This window comes from Carcharodon carcharias, chromosome 18, assembly GCF_017639515.1.
Source record: "Carcharodon carcharias isolate sCarCar2 chromosome 18, sCarCar2.pri, whole genome shotgun sequence".
Classification (NCBI taxonomy): Eukaryota; Metazoa; Chordata; class Chondrichthyes; order Lamniformes; family Lamnidae; genus Carcharodon; species Carcharodon carcharias.
Genome location: NC_054484.1, coordinates 97,400,483 through 97,417,036, shown reverse-complemented (window position 1 = coordinate 97,417,036; position 16,554 = coordinate 97,400,483). Strand labels below are relative to the sequence as shown.

At 40.1% G+C, this 16,554-nt stretch overlaps 1 protein-coding gene across 1 annotated transcript in view; it reads right to left on the bottom strand.

The window, feature by feature from the left end:
• Nucleotides 1–16,554, bottom strand: part of kpna3 (karyopherin alpha 3 (importin alpha 4)) — an 86,328-nt gene that overhangs the window by 36,703 nt on the left and 33,071 nt on the right. The window contains exons 3-9 of the mRNA XM_041211687.1: nt 14,558–14,647; nt 13,110–13,139; nt 12,008–12,060; nt 8,667–8,762; nt 6,125–6,210; nt 3,606–3,692; nt 1,393–1,562 (exon numbers count right to left, since the gene is read on the bottom strand). Of these exons, the coding sequence (XP_041067621.1) occupies nt 1,393–1,562; nt 3,606–3,692; nt 6,125–6,210; nt 8,667–8,762; nt 12,008–12,060; nt 13,110–13,139; nt 14,558–14,647 (612 nt within the window). The remainder of the gene's footprint in view (nt 1–1,392; nt 1,563–3,605; nt 3,693–6,124; nt 6,211–8,666; nt 8,763–12,007; nt 12,061–13,109; nt 13,140–14,557; nt 14,648–16,554) is intronic.

The following is a 16,554-nucleotide window of genomic DNA, read 5'->3' as shown; positions in this document are numbered from 1 at the left end:
CTAGCAATCCAATTGCATCCAATCAGAATTTTCCATTTCTTCGGGCAGGGTCACAGAAATCAACTAAACTGTCTCTCTGATCAACGAACTCTCCACTACCTGGGGTTTGAACCTCAGCCCTTCTGATCTGTCAGGTCTGTTACCAAGTTCAGTGGTAGCACTCTTGCCCGAGTCTGAAGGTTGTTTATTCTATCCCATTCCAGAGAATCGAACACATAATCAAGGACTGTTGACAGTTCAATGCAGTACTGAAAAAGGGCTGCACTGTCAAGAGCTGCTGATTTTTGGTTGAGTCATTAAACCGAGGCCCTGATTGTCCTCAAGGTGAAAGAGAACAATCACATGCCACTTCTCAAAGAACTGGGTTCCTTCTGTATCCTAAACAACATTTATCCATTAACCAACACCATTAGAAAGAGATGATCTGGTTATGTATCTCATTGTTGTTTGTGGGACCTTGTGTGCACAAATTGACGATTGTGTTTCCCACACTGCAATATTTAAGAAGTATTTCACTAAACATTTTGGGATGTCTCTTTTTAAAAAATTATTCTTTCATAGGATGTGGACATTTCTCACAAGGCCAACATTTGTTGCCCATTTCTAATTGCACTTGAGAGCAGTTAAGAGTCAACCACATTGCTATGGGTCTGGAGTCACTTGTAGGCCAGATGAGTTTTTAAAACAATTGATGATGGTTAGTTTTCAACTGCAGATTTTTTATTAATAATTGAATTTAAGTTCCACCAGCTACCATGGTGGGATTTGAACCCATGTTCCCAGAGACTTGGCGGGGCCTCTGGATTATTAGTCCAGTGACGTTATCACTATTTCACTGTCTCCCCTGATCTTATTCCCACTTAAATAGTCCTCTAAGTTTCATGATGTCATTTCTTTCACAGGGCTAATTCACAGAATAAAATACTATTTCTGGTCTAACAAAGCTTTATCATGGTAAACCACTCTACATAGAAGAGAAGCTACAGCTGATACCAATTGTTCTAAAAAAACATTTAATACATTCGCATTCCAACATTAAATAGAAATTCCTAATTGCATGGAACAGCAAGTATCCATCATATTTACCACTGTCAAATTGGCACGCAGCCTTGTGATAACACCATACATCTGTTTAACAAGAAAAAATAAGTACCAAATCTTGATTATGGCCAACCTCCATATTCCTCTTCACCATGGGCAACTAACTTTTGTTGTATTCACTCCCTAGACATTTGCAAATGTCACCTATACAGACCTATCATAACAGAATTTCATGAGTTCAGGGCATAAGAAACTAAAGTTCATCCAGAGCATTAAAAAATATATCTGTCCCAGTCAAAAGTATTAAGGTATTTTCACTCAAAATAACCAAAGTTAGTCCAATTTCTTTACCTCCTGAACAGTTTCCATTGGTGGTGGTGGATCCTTATTCCTGCAGAGGTTAACTATGACCCATGTGACGTTACGGAGGAAAGTGATGGGGATGGAGGGATTGATGAAGGACAGAAGAGGTTTGACAACTCCCAGTGAGATGACGTAGTCTCTACACCGAGGACCATCACCTAAAGAAGTGAAAATGAAAGTGTTTGCATTAGAGATGAGAACCTGCAAAGTTTTATGAAAGAAGCAATGATGTGGCTGATGCATATACAGCAGCTAGATGAAAATGTTAATGCACTAACTCATTGAAACAGTTAAAAGCAAAAAATATATGCTATTTTGGTGGCTTGTTTGAATGAATGAGCTCAAGTAATCGATACTAAATCATACAAAGGAGCCCACTGATCTCATTGTGCTTGTTCTGGCTCTTTGAAAAACTTTCTGGTATGTCCCACACCAGTGCTCTTACAGGCCTCAAATTTTACATTGTCAAATATATACCCAATCCCCTTTTGAAAATTACTACTGAATTTGCTTCTACCACCCTTTCAGGCAGTGCACTCCAGATCATAACAACTTGCTCTGTAAAATAAATGTCTGTTCGTCTCCCCTCTGTTATTTTTGCCAATTACCTTAAATCTAAACCCTCTGGTTACGACTCTCCTATCAGTGGACCGTTCTCAATCCAAAACACCACAATTTTAAACATTTGAATTAAATTTCTCATTAACATCCATTGCTCTGAAAACAATTACAGCTTCACTAGTCTCTCCACATAACTCAAGTACCTCATTCCTGGTATCAGTTTATTTTCAGCAAAGCAATGGAAGGTGGTGTTGACAGGGCTACCAAGTGGCATTTACTGACCAATAACCTGCTCACTGATTCTCGGTTTGGGTTGTGTCAGCGCCACTCGACTCCAGACTTCTTTGTGGCCTTGGTCTAGACATGAACAAAAAGGCCGAATACCAGAGGTGAGGAGAGAGTGATACCATTTGATAGGCTCCTTGACACCGCACTCTGAGTACATCTGAAGTCACGATCCACTGGCAGGAGTCGGGTGGCCGATCGTTTCAGTTACAGGACATTGCTGCAGGAGTACATCAGGGCAGTGGTCCTCAGCCCAGCCATTTTCAACTGCTTCATGAATTACTTTCCTTCCATTGTAGAGTCATTAGTGGAGATGCTGGCTGATGATTGCACAGTGTCCATTTGCAACTCTTCAGATAATGAAGCAGTCTGTGCCTACATGCAGCAAGACCTGGACAGTCAGGTTTGACTGATAAGTGGCAAGTAACATCAGCACCATGTAAGTGCCAGGCAATGACCATCTCCAACAAAAGTGAGTTTAACCATCTCTCCTTAACATTCAACAGCATTAACACCACCAAATTCCCCACCGTAAACATCTTTGGCTGGGCAGGGGGGGGTTTTACCATTGACCAGAAACTTAACTGGGTCAGCCACATAAATACTATGGCAACAAGAGTAGGTCAGAGGCTAAGCATTCTATGGTGAGTGATTCACTTTCTCCCAAAAGCCATTCCACCATCTGCCAGGCACAATTCAGGAGTGTGATGAAATATTCTCTACTTCCCTGTATAAGTACAGCTTCAACAACACTCAAGAAAATCAGCACCATCCAGGACAAAGCAGTTACTTGATTGCCATTGCCATAAACATTCACTCTCTCCGACACTGCCACACTACAGCACCTTCCAAACCCACAACCACTACTGGGAAGGACAAGGGTAGCAGGTACATGGGACACCACCACCTCCAAATCCCTTTCTAAGTTACATACCTTCCTGACTTATTAACGCATCCCCATTCCATCATCATCACTTGGTCAAAATCCTGGGACTCCTATCCGAAAAGCACCATGCGAGTCCCTCCACCACGTGGTCTGCAGTAGTTCAACGTGGCAGCTGGCTACCACTTTCTCAAGGTCAATTCGGGATGGACAATAAATGCTGGCCTTTCTAGCGATGCCCACATTGCATGAATAAATAATAAAAATCTAATAAATCTCTCTGCACCCTCTCCAAAGACTAGACAGCCTTCCTAAAGTGTGGTGTCCAGAGTTGGACACTGCTGAGACCTAACCAGCAATTTATAAAGATTTAGCATAACTTCTTTGCCTTGCACTCTATGCCTCTATTTATAAAGCCAAGAATTTCATGTGCTACAACAATATTAAAAAAGGTTTTAACAGCGATACAAACCTATGATGTTTCCTAGAGCCCAGACTGCTTGTTCACAAACATTTTGATGAGGAGAATGGAGTAATCGCAGAAAGAGAGGCACAGCATCTGGAACCAAAACACAAAATGTTAGCTCTATTCTAATTAAGGCAATAATTGGAGAATTGCAGTTAAAAGAACATATATTGAAATCTTAGCTTATAACTTGGTTTAAGATACAGATCCATGCTAGCATCTATTTTTAGGATTGAGTTTTAAATGATCAGTTGCCTGGTAAGTCAAAGTGTCAGATTTTTACAAGCAGAGGGACAGACAACGTTTTCACTCAGGTTTCGGTAAATAGTGGTGGGAATGCAAAATTTTTTTGTACGCCACTCTTACTGTGGAAAAATAACGATGTATACAATCAGATTTTTTTCTATCCAAATATGTCTCATGTCTAAACACATGTCTGATGGGGGAGGGAATAATGGGTGGGTAGAAGAGTTGAATGGGTGGGTGGAAGAGCTGGACAGGATATTGGGTTTGAAGTTCAATTCAGGATTCAATAGGACTTAAGCTTACACAATGACCAGGGCACTCTCATTGATCATAGAGTTGAGAGAAAGGTCAAAAAGGTTTTTTATGCTGCTGCTAGCTTTGGTCTTCCCAATGTTCAACTGGAGAACGATCTGCCTCATTCATGACTTGATGTCAGTTAGATAGGCTGACAATACCAAGGTGGTCGTGGAATTGAGGACACAGGTGGCATGTACAGTAGGGTGTCAATGGCATACAGGTGCAAATTCACCCATGTCTATGAATGATATTGGCAAAATGCAGCACATAAGAAAAGGGAGGGGACCAAAGGTAGTACCATGCAAGGCCTCTAGGGAAAAAGCTTTACTGGTTCAAATGGGACGAGCAGCAGAATTAGTCAAGGGAACACCCATGAAGATAGATTAGAAATGGGAGACAGTGGAGGAGGACAGAGTATTTGTCATGTTGATTGCTGCTCAGAGATCAAGGAGGGCAAGGGGTAATTGCACACCATGGCTGCAGCCACAAAAAATGTCAGTGAGTTTGGCTAAGAGTGCAGTGGACATGATGGGAATCAAATTTAGAGGCCTAAATCAGAACTGCTGAAACATTCTAAAATAAAATGAAACAATTCCATAAACATTTATTTCTACATTTCCTCCTTCTCAAAAGAAACAAAAAATTATCATGGAGTCATAGAGGTCTACAGCACAGAAAAAGGCCATTCGGCCCATCGAGTCTGCGCCAGTCAAACAAGTACCTAACTATTCTAATCCTATTTTCCAGCACTCAGCCCATAGCCTTGTATACCATGGCATCGCAAGTGTACATCCAAATACTCCTTAAATGTTATGAGAGTTTCTGCCTCTACCACCCTTTGAGAAAGTGAGTTCCAGATTCCCACTACCCTTTGGGTGAAAAAATCTTCCTCACATCCCCTCTAAACCTCCTGCCCCTTACCTTAAATCTATGCCCCTGGTTATTGATCCCTCCACCAAGGGGAAAAGTTCCTTTCTATCTACCTTATCTATGCCCCTCATAATTTTATACACCTCAATCATGTCCCCCTCAATCTCCTCTGCTCCAGGGAAAATAACCCCAGTCTAACCAATCTCTCCAGCCCAGGCGACATCCTGGTAAATCTCCTCTGCACTCTCTCTAGTGCAATCACATCCTTCCTGTAATGCAGGTTCCAGAACTGCACGCATTACTCTAGCTGTGGCCAAACCAGCATTTTATACAGTTCCAGCATAACCTCCCTGCTCTTATATTCTATGCCTCAGCTAATAAAGGCAAGTATCCCATATGCCTTCTTAACCACGTTATCTACCTGTCCCGCTACCTTAAGGGACTGATGGACATGTACACCAAGATCCCTCTGATCCTCGGTACTTCCCAGGGTCCTACCATTCATCAAGTATCCCCATGCCTTGTTTGTCCTGCCCAAGGGCATCACCTCACACTTATCTGAATTAAATTCCATTTGTCACTGATCAGTCCATCTGACCAGGCTGTCTATATCCTCCTATAATCTATGGCTATTCTCCTCACTATTTACCACCCCACCAATTTTCATGTCATCCACGAACTTACTGATCAATCCTCTGACATTATGTTGAAATATTTGGCATGGATGGCTGTACAACAGTACAGAATTGAAATTTACATTTACATTAAAATACTTTTCTGTATTTAAAACCAATCGAAAACCTAATCGCGTCCAAGACACTTGCACTGAATTCATGTCTGAGAACTGAACTCTCTAAGCATTGTGCTTTCACACGTTATAAAACTGTCAAAGTATTCCTGTATTGACAGTCATTCTTGAGATTGCTTTTTCGCAACACACTGTTCTAGGTTTCTGTCGAGCATTGCCAGTGTTTTGAAAAAAAAAACAGGTTTGGCATTTAATACTGGATGCCATCATCATTCATTTGCATATTGTAGGTAAAAGTGTATCAAGATACATAACCAACACAAAAAATTATAAAATACAACATTAGATTGGTTTTATCACTTACTTGCTTCAACCACTGCTTGAGTTTGTGCAGAAGTCCCAGATGCTATGTTAGTCAATGCCCAAGCAGCTTCAAACTGAAGGGACGGACTGTAATATCAATAAACAAATGTTACTCCACTGAAAAAAAAATCATAAACACCTCTAAACTCTAAAGAAAATAACTATATGGCCTTCAGTGATATTTTCACTGCATTAAAATTTCAGAACTGAAGTAATAAAATTTCTATCTGTACTTGGCTGTTACTTAATGCCTGATATGCTCAACTTCCATTTTGTCTCCTTTACACGCCTGCAAGTGTTACCATGCAATATCCCACATGCGCTTTGTTTTTTTGGTTGAAAATATTTACACTCAAATGAAGGGCATACAAATTCTAGCTTTTTTACACTTTTTTGCCCATTGTTTGTCAGCTCTCTTTTCAAATTCTACTAATGGTCTTATTTGACTGGTTGCAGGGTGACATGTGTTAACAGCCCAGCAACAGTACTGATTCAACCTCCAACACAACCATCCCCACTCACCTTCAAAGAAATGCTGCAGTCTCTGTTCAATACCTAACTCAGCACAGGAACTGACTGGAATGGGGCAGTAAAATATTTAATTTCAGCTCAGTAGCAGGAAGAATCAATTCTCAAAATGGTAATGATATCACAAACAACTTTAAGATATTAGTTCTTTTAAATTTAACATTCACCGGCAATGGGGTGCCAGTGGGGAAAACTAGATGTATTGATCTGAGAGTGACACACGATGTGCTGATTCGGAGGCTGCTTTTGCCTGTCACCTTCACTATAGAGCATTTGCTAGAAGGCATGGAAGTGTGGTCAAGGGACACTGACTCTGAAGGCATATGCTTCGACTTTCCAATACTCAATACCACAGTTCAAGAATTTTAAGGGCTTGGTCAAGCATGCACTCTTTTCAGTAATTGGCACACCAGAGATTTAAGGCACCCACAATGTGTGCAAAAATACTGTGTGAATTCCAACATCACATTTAGTCAGCACTGAGCATATGGGTAACTAAGGCTCAAAGTACTTTTTTCTGCATAACCGGAACAAACATTACATCACAGGATATCGTCACTTTCTTCTTAAGCAGTCCTCGGGATCAAGGATACGTGCTTTCACTCCGGTTGGATGGGTTCTGAGGTGGCTTACAAGTCCAATGCACGATCTGCAGACTCTGCTACGTAGGGCAGGTAGTGCTTGAAAGATTGGGTAGATGAGTTTTTTTGGAAGTTTGTGCACACTCTTTGCACCTTGACTTCACTTTTCCGTGTTCCTTGTATGTCTATTGATGTGATTGGTGCCTTCCCGAATGAACCTTCTCTATTTTGGTCAATCACAAGCAAGGAGTCAGCAGGAATGTTTGACCTCGTCAAGGGTGCTTTGAGGACACCACTGAAGTGTTTCCTCTCCTCGTGGGAATGTTTTGCTGCGTTGTTCTGAGCTGTGCCTTCAATCCAAAACTAAAATCACTCAGATCCAGTATGCAGATGACACTTGTGTGTGGTCACTCAGAAACTGAGCTCTTGATCGTTGACTCCTTTTCCGAAACATAAGAAAATGGGCCTTTCACTAAACACCTGGAAAACTAAGGTCCTCTTCCAAACAGCTTCCATGGCAAAACACCATTTTCTATATCTTGGGAGCCTCCTCTCGACGAAAGCAGACATTGATGACAAAATTCATCATCGCCTTCAAAGTGCCAGCTCAGCTGTCAGCCAAATGAGGAAGGGTATTTGAAGGCCATGATCTCAAACTCGAGACTAAGGTCATGGTTTAGGATATTGTAAACCGTTCTGGGCTAACAATACTGGAGAAACAGATCACTGAAGTGTGGATTAGCCCTTACAACACAGCACACCCTTCAGTTGAATTGCAATGATGGTTCACTGTATAATATTTGGATAGCACCATGATGGACTCCCAACCTAAATCTGCACCTACATCTGAGTGAGAATCTTCACCAGAGAAGGGCTTGTGGGCAATCCACTCCACTGCTTGCTTCCCTGCAGTTTATTGCAACCAAGTCAATGGTGACAATAGCATGGAAATTAATCACCCTGCCAATTTGCTTGGCCAATGAAACATTTTGAATCAAGACAGAAAATGAATAAGATACGAAGGGGCAGCAGATACCATAAAATGCAAAAGAAAATACTCGGGTTCTGCAATTAGTCAACATAAATACTCAAAATGCAAAGCAGAATCGAATCAAAATCTAGGTCAGAATGAAGCTAAATTTTATTAATAAATGGCAACATGCATTACTAGTTAAGTCCTGCATCTGTTGCAACAAAAATAACAGTGTGAAGTGTACCTAAGGGGAAGAAAGGGGGCAAAGTTTAATGCATGCATGCAGGAATAAAAATTAGTCTAAATGTAGCACAGCATTTAAAATTTTATTCTCAATAGGCAAAGTTTAAAGGCCGGCAGACAATGCAGCAATCTGATGCAACACTGCTTTCAATACCTTTCACAATTCATATAAGTTAATGAAAAGTAAACACTGGAGATGACTATATCATGACACTTACTTGTCATCTCTTTCTAGACATCGTACCAGGACCGGTAAGATTCCAGAGTTTATTAGTTCATCAATTGGAGGATTTCTATCACTTGATAGCAACTTCCTGCAAGATTTTGAGGAGCAATGAAATTAGAAACATAAATTTTTCAAAAGCCTTAACACATATACAACAAATGAAAATCTGGTAGCCATGAATGGTGCAAATAGTGGCAGCACAATTGCTTTCAGTAAACAACCACTGTATCTGTAGCAGGTGGAGAGATACATACATCTACAATGAATCAATCTTAAATAAACTTAACCACAAACTACATTAAAGTAGTCCAATGATTTCTATGATAACATCAACAACCTACACTGTTTAATCCAATGTGGATTTTCAATACAGCAGTGGCTAGGCGAGGAAAGGTGAAAAACATTTTACATCACTGGGAAATAATAGCGTATTCAATTTAATAGCCCCAAGAGAAAATATTTATCTTAAGCTTTGGGCAATAGGCTACTTAATGTGTGGCTATTAATATTTTTATTTAATCCTACTCATCAGTTATGTAACCTCCCTTTTTCATTGAATAATACTGTTCCAATTACTGTTGAACACCCTCCATATACCAATGAGATGGAAGTTTCCAATGTGACAACAACATTCTCAACAACAGAAAAGTTGAGGCCAACAACCACGCCTGATTTCACAGTTTGATGGTAACATTACATGCACCCATTATTCAGCTTGGATGGAATAGATACCTTTCCTCTAGTTTTTCCAATGTTGTGCAGTACAATAGAGAGCACCACTTTGTGACTGTTGTACAATTAAAAATGAGAAAATAGAATACAATTTTCAGTTTAAGTAGAATTTTAATTAACCTAATTTTAACTAGAAATATTTGCTGGCAGAATATATAGCAAAAACTCTATTACCAAACTACTGTTCTCTGGCTGCCAAACAAAATTTGGCAATTTAAGAAAATAATACATTTTTAAAATTATTAGCAAGATACCTAAACAAGTGGAGAGTGAGACTTGAGAAACCTGCTCCACAGAGCCACCCACCAGCCATAGTCCGTAATTACACCATCACAGGTAACTTTATATATAGGATTTCTATTCCAGATTACGTAGGTAGTTTCATTGTTAAATGTTAATAGGAAAGCGTGATCAGAAAATGTAACCAGAAGGAGTATACGAGTAGACAAAGTTTCTCATATAATGCAAAGCTGAACACTAGGAAGAATGAAGCTATCAACTTTAGCTCCCACCACAAACTTCATACCAGCATCACCAATTCCATCTCCCCCAGATCATTCTTTCAGCATTACCAGACTGTTTGCAACCTCAGCATCCTATTTCAGCAAGCTGAGCTTTGACTCCACACCATCTCTGTCACAAACACTGCCACTTCCACCTCTGCCCATCGGTTGCTGAAACACACATCCCTGCCACAGTTAACTCCGGACTCAATTATTCAATCCTCTCTTGGCCAATCTCCCATCCTCCACCTACCATAAATGGGGGAATGGACAGCTCTTGAAGTATTGTAGGGTTTGAAAAAGGTTACAGAAAAGGGAAGGAGCGAGGTCATAAAGGATTTAAGCACAAGTACGACAATATTAAATAGGAGACATTGAGGAACCAGGAGTCAGAGTAGGCTAGTGAGCACAGGGGTGATGTGATGTAGACTTTGCTCATCCATAAATTCTGCTCACACATTACCCCTGTGCTGACGAGCTTACTTCCTAAATGAATGTTGACTCCTGGTCCCTCAATGCCTCCAATCCAATATTGTCATACTTGTATTTAATCCTTTATGGCCTCACTTCTTCCTTCCTCTGTAACTTTTTCAAACACTACAATACTTCAAGAGCTCTGCATTCCTCCAACTCTTGACCTCTTGTACATTCCCCCAACTCTTGACCACTTGTACATTCCCCCAACTCTTGACCACTTGTACATTCCCCCAACTCTTGACCACTTGTACATTCCCCCAACTCTTGACCACTTGTACATTCCCCCAACTCTTGACCACTTGTACATTCCCCCAACTCTTGACCACTTGTACATTCCCCACTCCCTTCACCATACTAACAACATCCGCACATTCGGCTGTCCAGGTCCTATACGCTAGAATTCTCTCCCTAAACCTTTCCACCTACTTTTCCTCCTCTAAGAACCTCCTAAAACCCAATTCTTTGACCAGGTTCCTGGTCATGTCTTCTTTGTTGCAGCATTCTGCTTACTGCTCTGTGAAGTGCCGAAGGACATTTTTCTATACTGAAGGCACTATGTAAATACTTTTGTTAAAATCTAAAAGTGTACATCCAAGTAGATTTTCCCTGTACTTGAAAAACTGCTCTAAGAGCATCGAGATACAGGCTATTAGAAGGTCTGTTTATTGTTAACCTTAACATTAACCTTAACCTAACCAGCTTTTATCCATTTGCCATGAAAAGCTCATTTGCACAGTTCTGTATTTTATATTCACGGCTGACTGCAAAATACCTATTCAAAGTATAATTAAGTTACCAAAGTAAGTAAGAACCAGTGTAAAACAGTACTGAACTAACATAATAAGTACCTGGGTGTCCTTGTACTCCAATCACTGAAAGCAAGCAAGCATGCAGGTGCAGCAAGCGGTTAAGACGACAAATGGTATGTTGGTCTTCACTGCAAGGGGACTTGAGTACAGGAGCAAGGATGTCTTACTGCAGCTGTACAGGGCCTTGGTGAGGTCACACCTGGAGTATTGTGAGCAGATGTGGTCTCCTTACCCCAAGGAAGGATATACTGCCATTGAGGGAGTGCAGCGAAGGTTCACCAGACTGATTCCTGGGATGGCAGCATTGTCGTATGAGGAGAGATAGGATCGACTAGACCTGTATTCACTGGAGTTTATAAGAATCAGAGGAGATCTCATTCAAAAGTATAAAATTCTGACAGGGCTGAATAGGCTGAGTGCATGGATGATGTTTCCTCTGGCTGGGGGCAGTGGGGTATCTAGAACAAGGGGTCACAGTCTCAGGATACAGGGCAGGCCATTTAAGGATCTAGATGAGGAGAAACTTCATCACTCAGAGTGTAGTGAACCTGTGGAATTCTCTACCACAGAAGGCTGGCCAAGTCACTGAATATATCTAAGAAAGAAACAGATCGATTTCTGGTCTCTAAAGGCATCAAGAGGTATGAGGAGAGTATGGCGTTGAGATAAAGGATCAGCCATGATCATACTGAATGGCGGAGCAGGCTCAAAGGATCGAATGACCTACTCCTATTTTCTATGTACCACTTCAGTGCAATCACGTAGTCCCAGCATATTCAGCAGTTAATATCAAAGCCAATAAACAACCTTACCTTGCAGCCTGAACAGCACTGAGTTGAATGACAGGGTTTTCATTAGTTGCATTCTGCAATTATAAAGCATTGAGAAAAATAAAGCAAACTTGTTTATCTTCCACAGTAGTAAACAATCAACACTTCATAAATTCAGGCTGTTTATGTATTTTAACACCTAGCCTTAGCACATTATGAACTCATAACTGAGTCAGAAAATCACTTGTTTAAGGCCCACTCTTGCGATGTTAAACCAAGGCACTGTCTACCTTCTCAGAAGGACATAGAAGATCGCTGAAAGGGATGCCAAAGCTTTTCGTCTTGTACTCATCAGGACACTTCACAAGAACAAAAATTTATACTGTATTTGAAGAGAGTGCTGACTGGTTGGCAGGTGGACTCTGATTGGTAGAGGTGTTGCCATGGAGAATGCACCAGTGATAGTGACTAGCAATTAACTGCCAAGCATTGTTTGAAATTTAAACCAGGCAACTTTACCCTGATTGGTCAAGACATTGCCCTGAGGAATGAGTCAGCAAATGACTGTCACTTATTTTGCTTAGCTGAAACAGGCACAATGTATGCACATGTTCTTCCATGTTAATTGCTTTATTGCTAAACTGAAAGCAACAACTCTTTGTGGTGAGAATAGCAACTTGGTGCAAAGAAATAGCAGTGATGGTCAGTGTCTGCAACATTTTATTGCACTAAAGAAATGTTCCAGGACAAAGCCAAATAAATGCATGACTCAGAACTGCTAATGCATTTCTGGAGTATGTAAATTACAAAGAGTATACCAATATTGAAAGCTGCAAGCCATCGTGTTCTGGGATCAGATATTAGGCTTTCAATTGCTCAAACTTTCTTCTCACTGTTTAAAAAAGCTAACTGAGCTGCTCAACAAGATCCTTGCCTTGTGATCATTCCAAGTATCTACTATGCTGAGTGTAGTTTGCTCTACACTGCGAATCAAACATCATGCAGACTGAGTGGCTTATTTTATATCACAATGCAATATAAAATAAACATATCTATTGTCACTGAAACAATTTAAAGGGTCAATTAGTTTGAAAACAGCTGCAAATTTCTAGGATTCAAGAATTTCAGTTAGCAGCTTTCTTACCTGAAGAATAGCATCTAACGTTATATTTTGCTGGAAAAGAGAGAAGCAAAATTAGATGGCAATTTTTTTGGCATCATTATTCTTGTGTGCTTTAACATTATGTGCTATCTCACTGTTGTACCCACATATCACTGTGATTTATTGTTTATATCAATGGCCTAACAATGACAATTCCTAACAGTTTATGAAGTCCATCCACCCATATGATTTGTGTTCCAAAAGATACCCAGATTACTTCAGTGGAATAATTCTTTTTTTACATTAGTAATATGCAAAGCAATATTTTTCAGCTCCAAGAGCTAAGACCTAGTTGTCATACTCAACATTTAACTGACCCATCAGTATTTGCTATGGAAATAGAATGAGAAATTCTTTCCTCATTAAGGTGGCTAGTTTAAAGGAAATCTTCACTTTTTTGAGCATTTCTCAAGTTTTTAACAACATTGTTACATATCATCTACAACTAAATTCAACTATTCCAATTTACCCGTCATTAAATTAAGTTGGCCAAAATGGTATATTTTTCTTTTAAAATAGAAAGAAAGAGAGATACAGTAATTTACTCTATCTAGCTTAATATCTTTTCAGTTCTCCCTCTGGCATTAAAAAAAACCTACTTAAAATCTTGCCATTTTTGCAGAGCTGAAATTTATTGAGTGCAAGCTTAATCATAAATTTGCTTAGCGTTCATTTCATGTCTGGCCATCTTTAACCTTTGCTGGTTTACAACAAAAGGGTAGAAGCAAGATTTGCAAAATCATGAAAATGCTCAAATTTTTCAGCATCGATGGAATGCAACGGTATAGGTGTGTAGGTCTCTTGCTTATGTATAGTTTAGTAAAAGTAAATGTAACAAATGCATTGTGAGTTAACCAGTGGTTGATTAACAAAATTACATTAGGTAAAGTGATTATAAAAATATTATAACACAAATCACAATAAAAATGGTTTTTAAAGAAAACCTGAAATGTTTCCAATTCTTGAACTGAAGGTAATACCTTTTTAATAGAAAATACTTTAAAAAGCACTAGGGTTTCAATACATAAGTTTCTCATAACTACCAAGTAGTTAACAATGTCAAGCTCTTACATTTTGATACAACGTCCTCTTGAAGTATAATCTTGAATTATACCTGGGGCAAGTACTTTGACCCTTGTAATACTAAAATGAAGTGCTGGTGATGATCAGATTCTTCTGCTTTTACCAATCTGGACCTATGCTGCCAAACAGATTAATACCTCCACTTCACAAGATCTCTTTTTCTGCAAGGTAACTATAAACAATCAGTGGTGACATTTGGATGTTACCGCTGTCATATCCCCTCACTGAATTACATTAATCAAATATATAGGGACTATTTGTAAAAATGTACATAGTACATAAAATCCAAGTGTAAAAATGAATGCTTATACACGTTATCCAAAGAATGACATAAGGATATCACTTACAGCTTTGAAATCTCCATCCACATCAGAGTCTTCTAAACTTTCCTCCTGTGGCACATTTCTTTTCTTGAGTAGATGTTCATCTCTCTTATTCTGTAAGCGACAAATAATCAGTTGAAAGGGAATGTGCAGAGATGCCACATTACGTGCGTTTGTATATATTTATATTTACACTTGTTGCTATGTCACATAGGCATAGAAAGTGTTGACACGCAATAGATAAGCTACTTCTAAAAACCAAAATAACAGAATCACATAATTGCACCAAGATGAAATTAAAATCAAACCTAATAATGCCAGTTTTCTCCTGGTTATCACAAAAAGTAGGTAAAATTAAGTGGGTCTCAATGGTTGAAACAAAACAAGGTTTTTGGTAGTAACCAATGCAATTTTTGATCAGGAATCAAAGCACATAGGGCATTCTCAAAGCTTAGCAAGAACACATCTTTAAATGTACAAACTAGAATTTCCAGCAGGTCATTTTGAATCCAACTTCGCTATTTATATTAAGTTTCATCAACTAAGTTTCAGCATGGGCTCAGCAACCGCATTCTCATCTGGAAAAGCAACCGCATTCTCATCCGGAAAGAGGTCATGGGTTAAAAGCTCTACAACGAAGATTTCAGCTTACAATCTAGACGGACACTTCAGTGCAGCACTGAAGACATTGTGCTGTCAGAGGTGCTACGTGACAGGCCAGACATTAAACCAAGGCTCATCTGCCTGCTCAGTAAAAATGGAAGTCTCATTAAGGAGATTTTGCTTTTTCAAACATTGCAGTTTTCCCCAGAAACAAGTCAACAGCCAAACAGGAGAGGAATGTTCTTGTTCTATAAAGGGAAGTCCCAGACAGCATGAGAGAGTACAAAACTACAACAAACTATCAAGCTCACCTACTCATTTGGTGAAGATTAGTTTTGTCTAAACTTAAAACATATTTGTGCCAGGTTGCAGAAATGTTCTCAATGGGTGGAATCTTATGCCCTTTAAAAATAATCTCAGGGCAGCATCATTTCCAGGCCCTGACCCCGCACTTGCCTCCTGTCAGCTGTTGACTGAAGGATGACAGGTGGGTTCCAGAGGTTGCAGGGCCTACAGCCTTAGAAGGGTGGCAGTCTGACTGACAAAAGTAGGCGCTGCTGATACTCCAACTTGCTTCCCTCTGAAGAGGTAATTACTTTTTAAAATTAAAATATGGCCACAGTTGCCACTGGCCTGTGGCTGCAGCATGTCCGCTGACTCCTGGAGGGACACGGATTAATCAGGGATAGTAACCATGGATTTGTTAAGGGAAGGTCATGTTTGACAAATTTGATCGAATGTTTTGAGGAGGCAACCAGGAGTGTTGATGAGGGTATGCATTTGATGTGGTCTACATGGACTTTAGCAAGGCTTTTGATAAGGTCCCTTATGGCAGACTGATCAAGAAAGTAAGAGCCCATAGGATCCGAGGTAAAGTGGCACGTTGGATCCAAAATTGGCTGAGAGGCAGGAAGCAGAGAGTGATGGTAGAGGGATATTTCTGTGACTGGAAGTCTGCTTCCAGTGGGGTTCCACAGGGCTCGGTGCTGGGACCCTTGCTATTTGTGGTGTATATAAATGATTTGGACTTAAATGTAGGGGTTATGATCAAGAAGTTCGCAGATAACGCAGACGAAAATTGGCAGGGTGGTAAATAGTGAGGAGGATAGCCATAAACTGCAGGAGGATATCAATGGACTGGTCAGGTAGGCAGAGCAGTGGCAAATGGAATTCAACCTGGAAAAGTGAGAGGTAATGCACTTGGGGAGGGCCAACAAGGCAAGGGATTACACTATGAATGGCAGGACCCTGGCAAGGACTGAAGATCAGAGGAGCCTTGGTGCGCATATTCACAGGTCCCTGAAGGTAGCAGGGCAGGTAGATAAGGTGGTTAAGAAGGCTTATGGGGTACTTGCCTTTATTGGCCGAGGCATAGAATACAAGAAGAGGGAGGTTATGCTGGTACTGTATAAACCGCT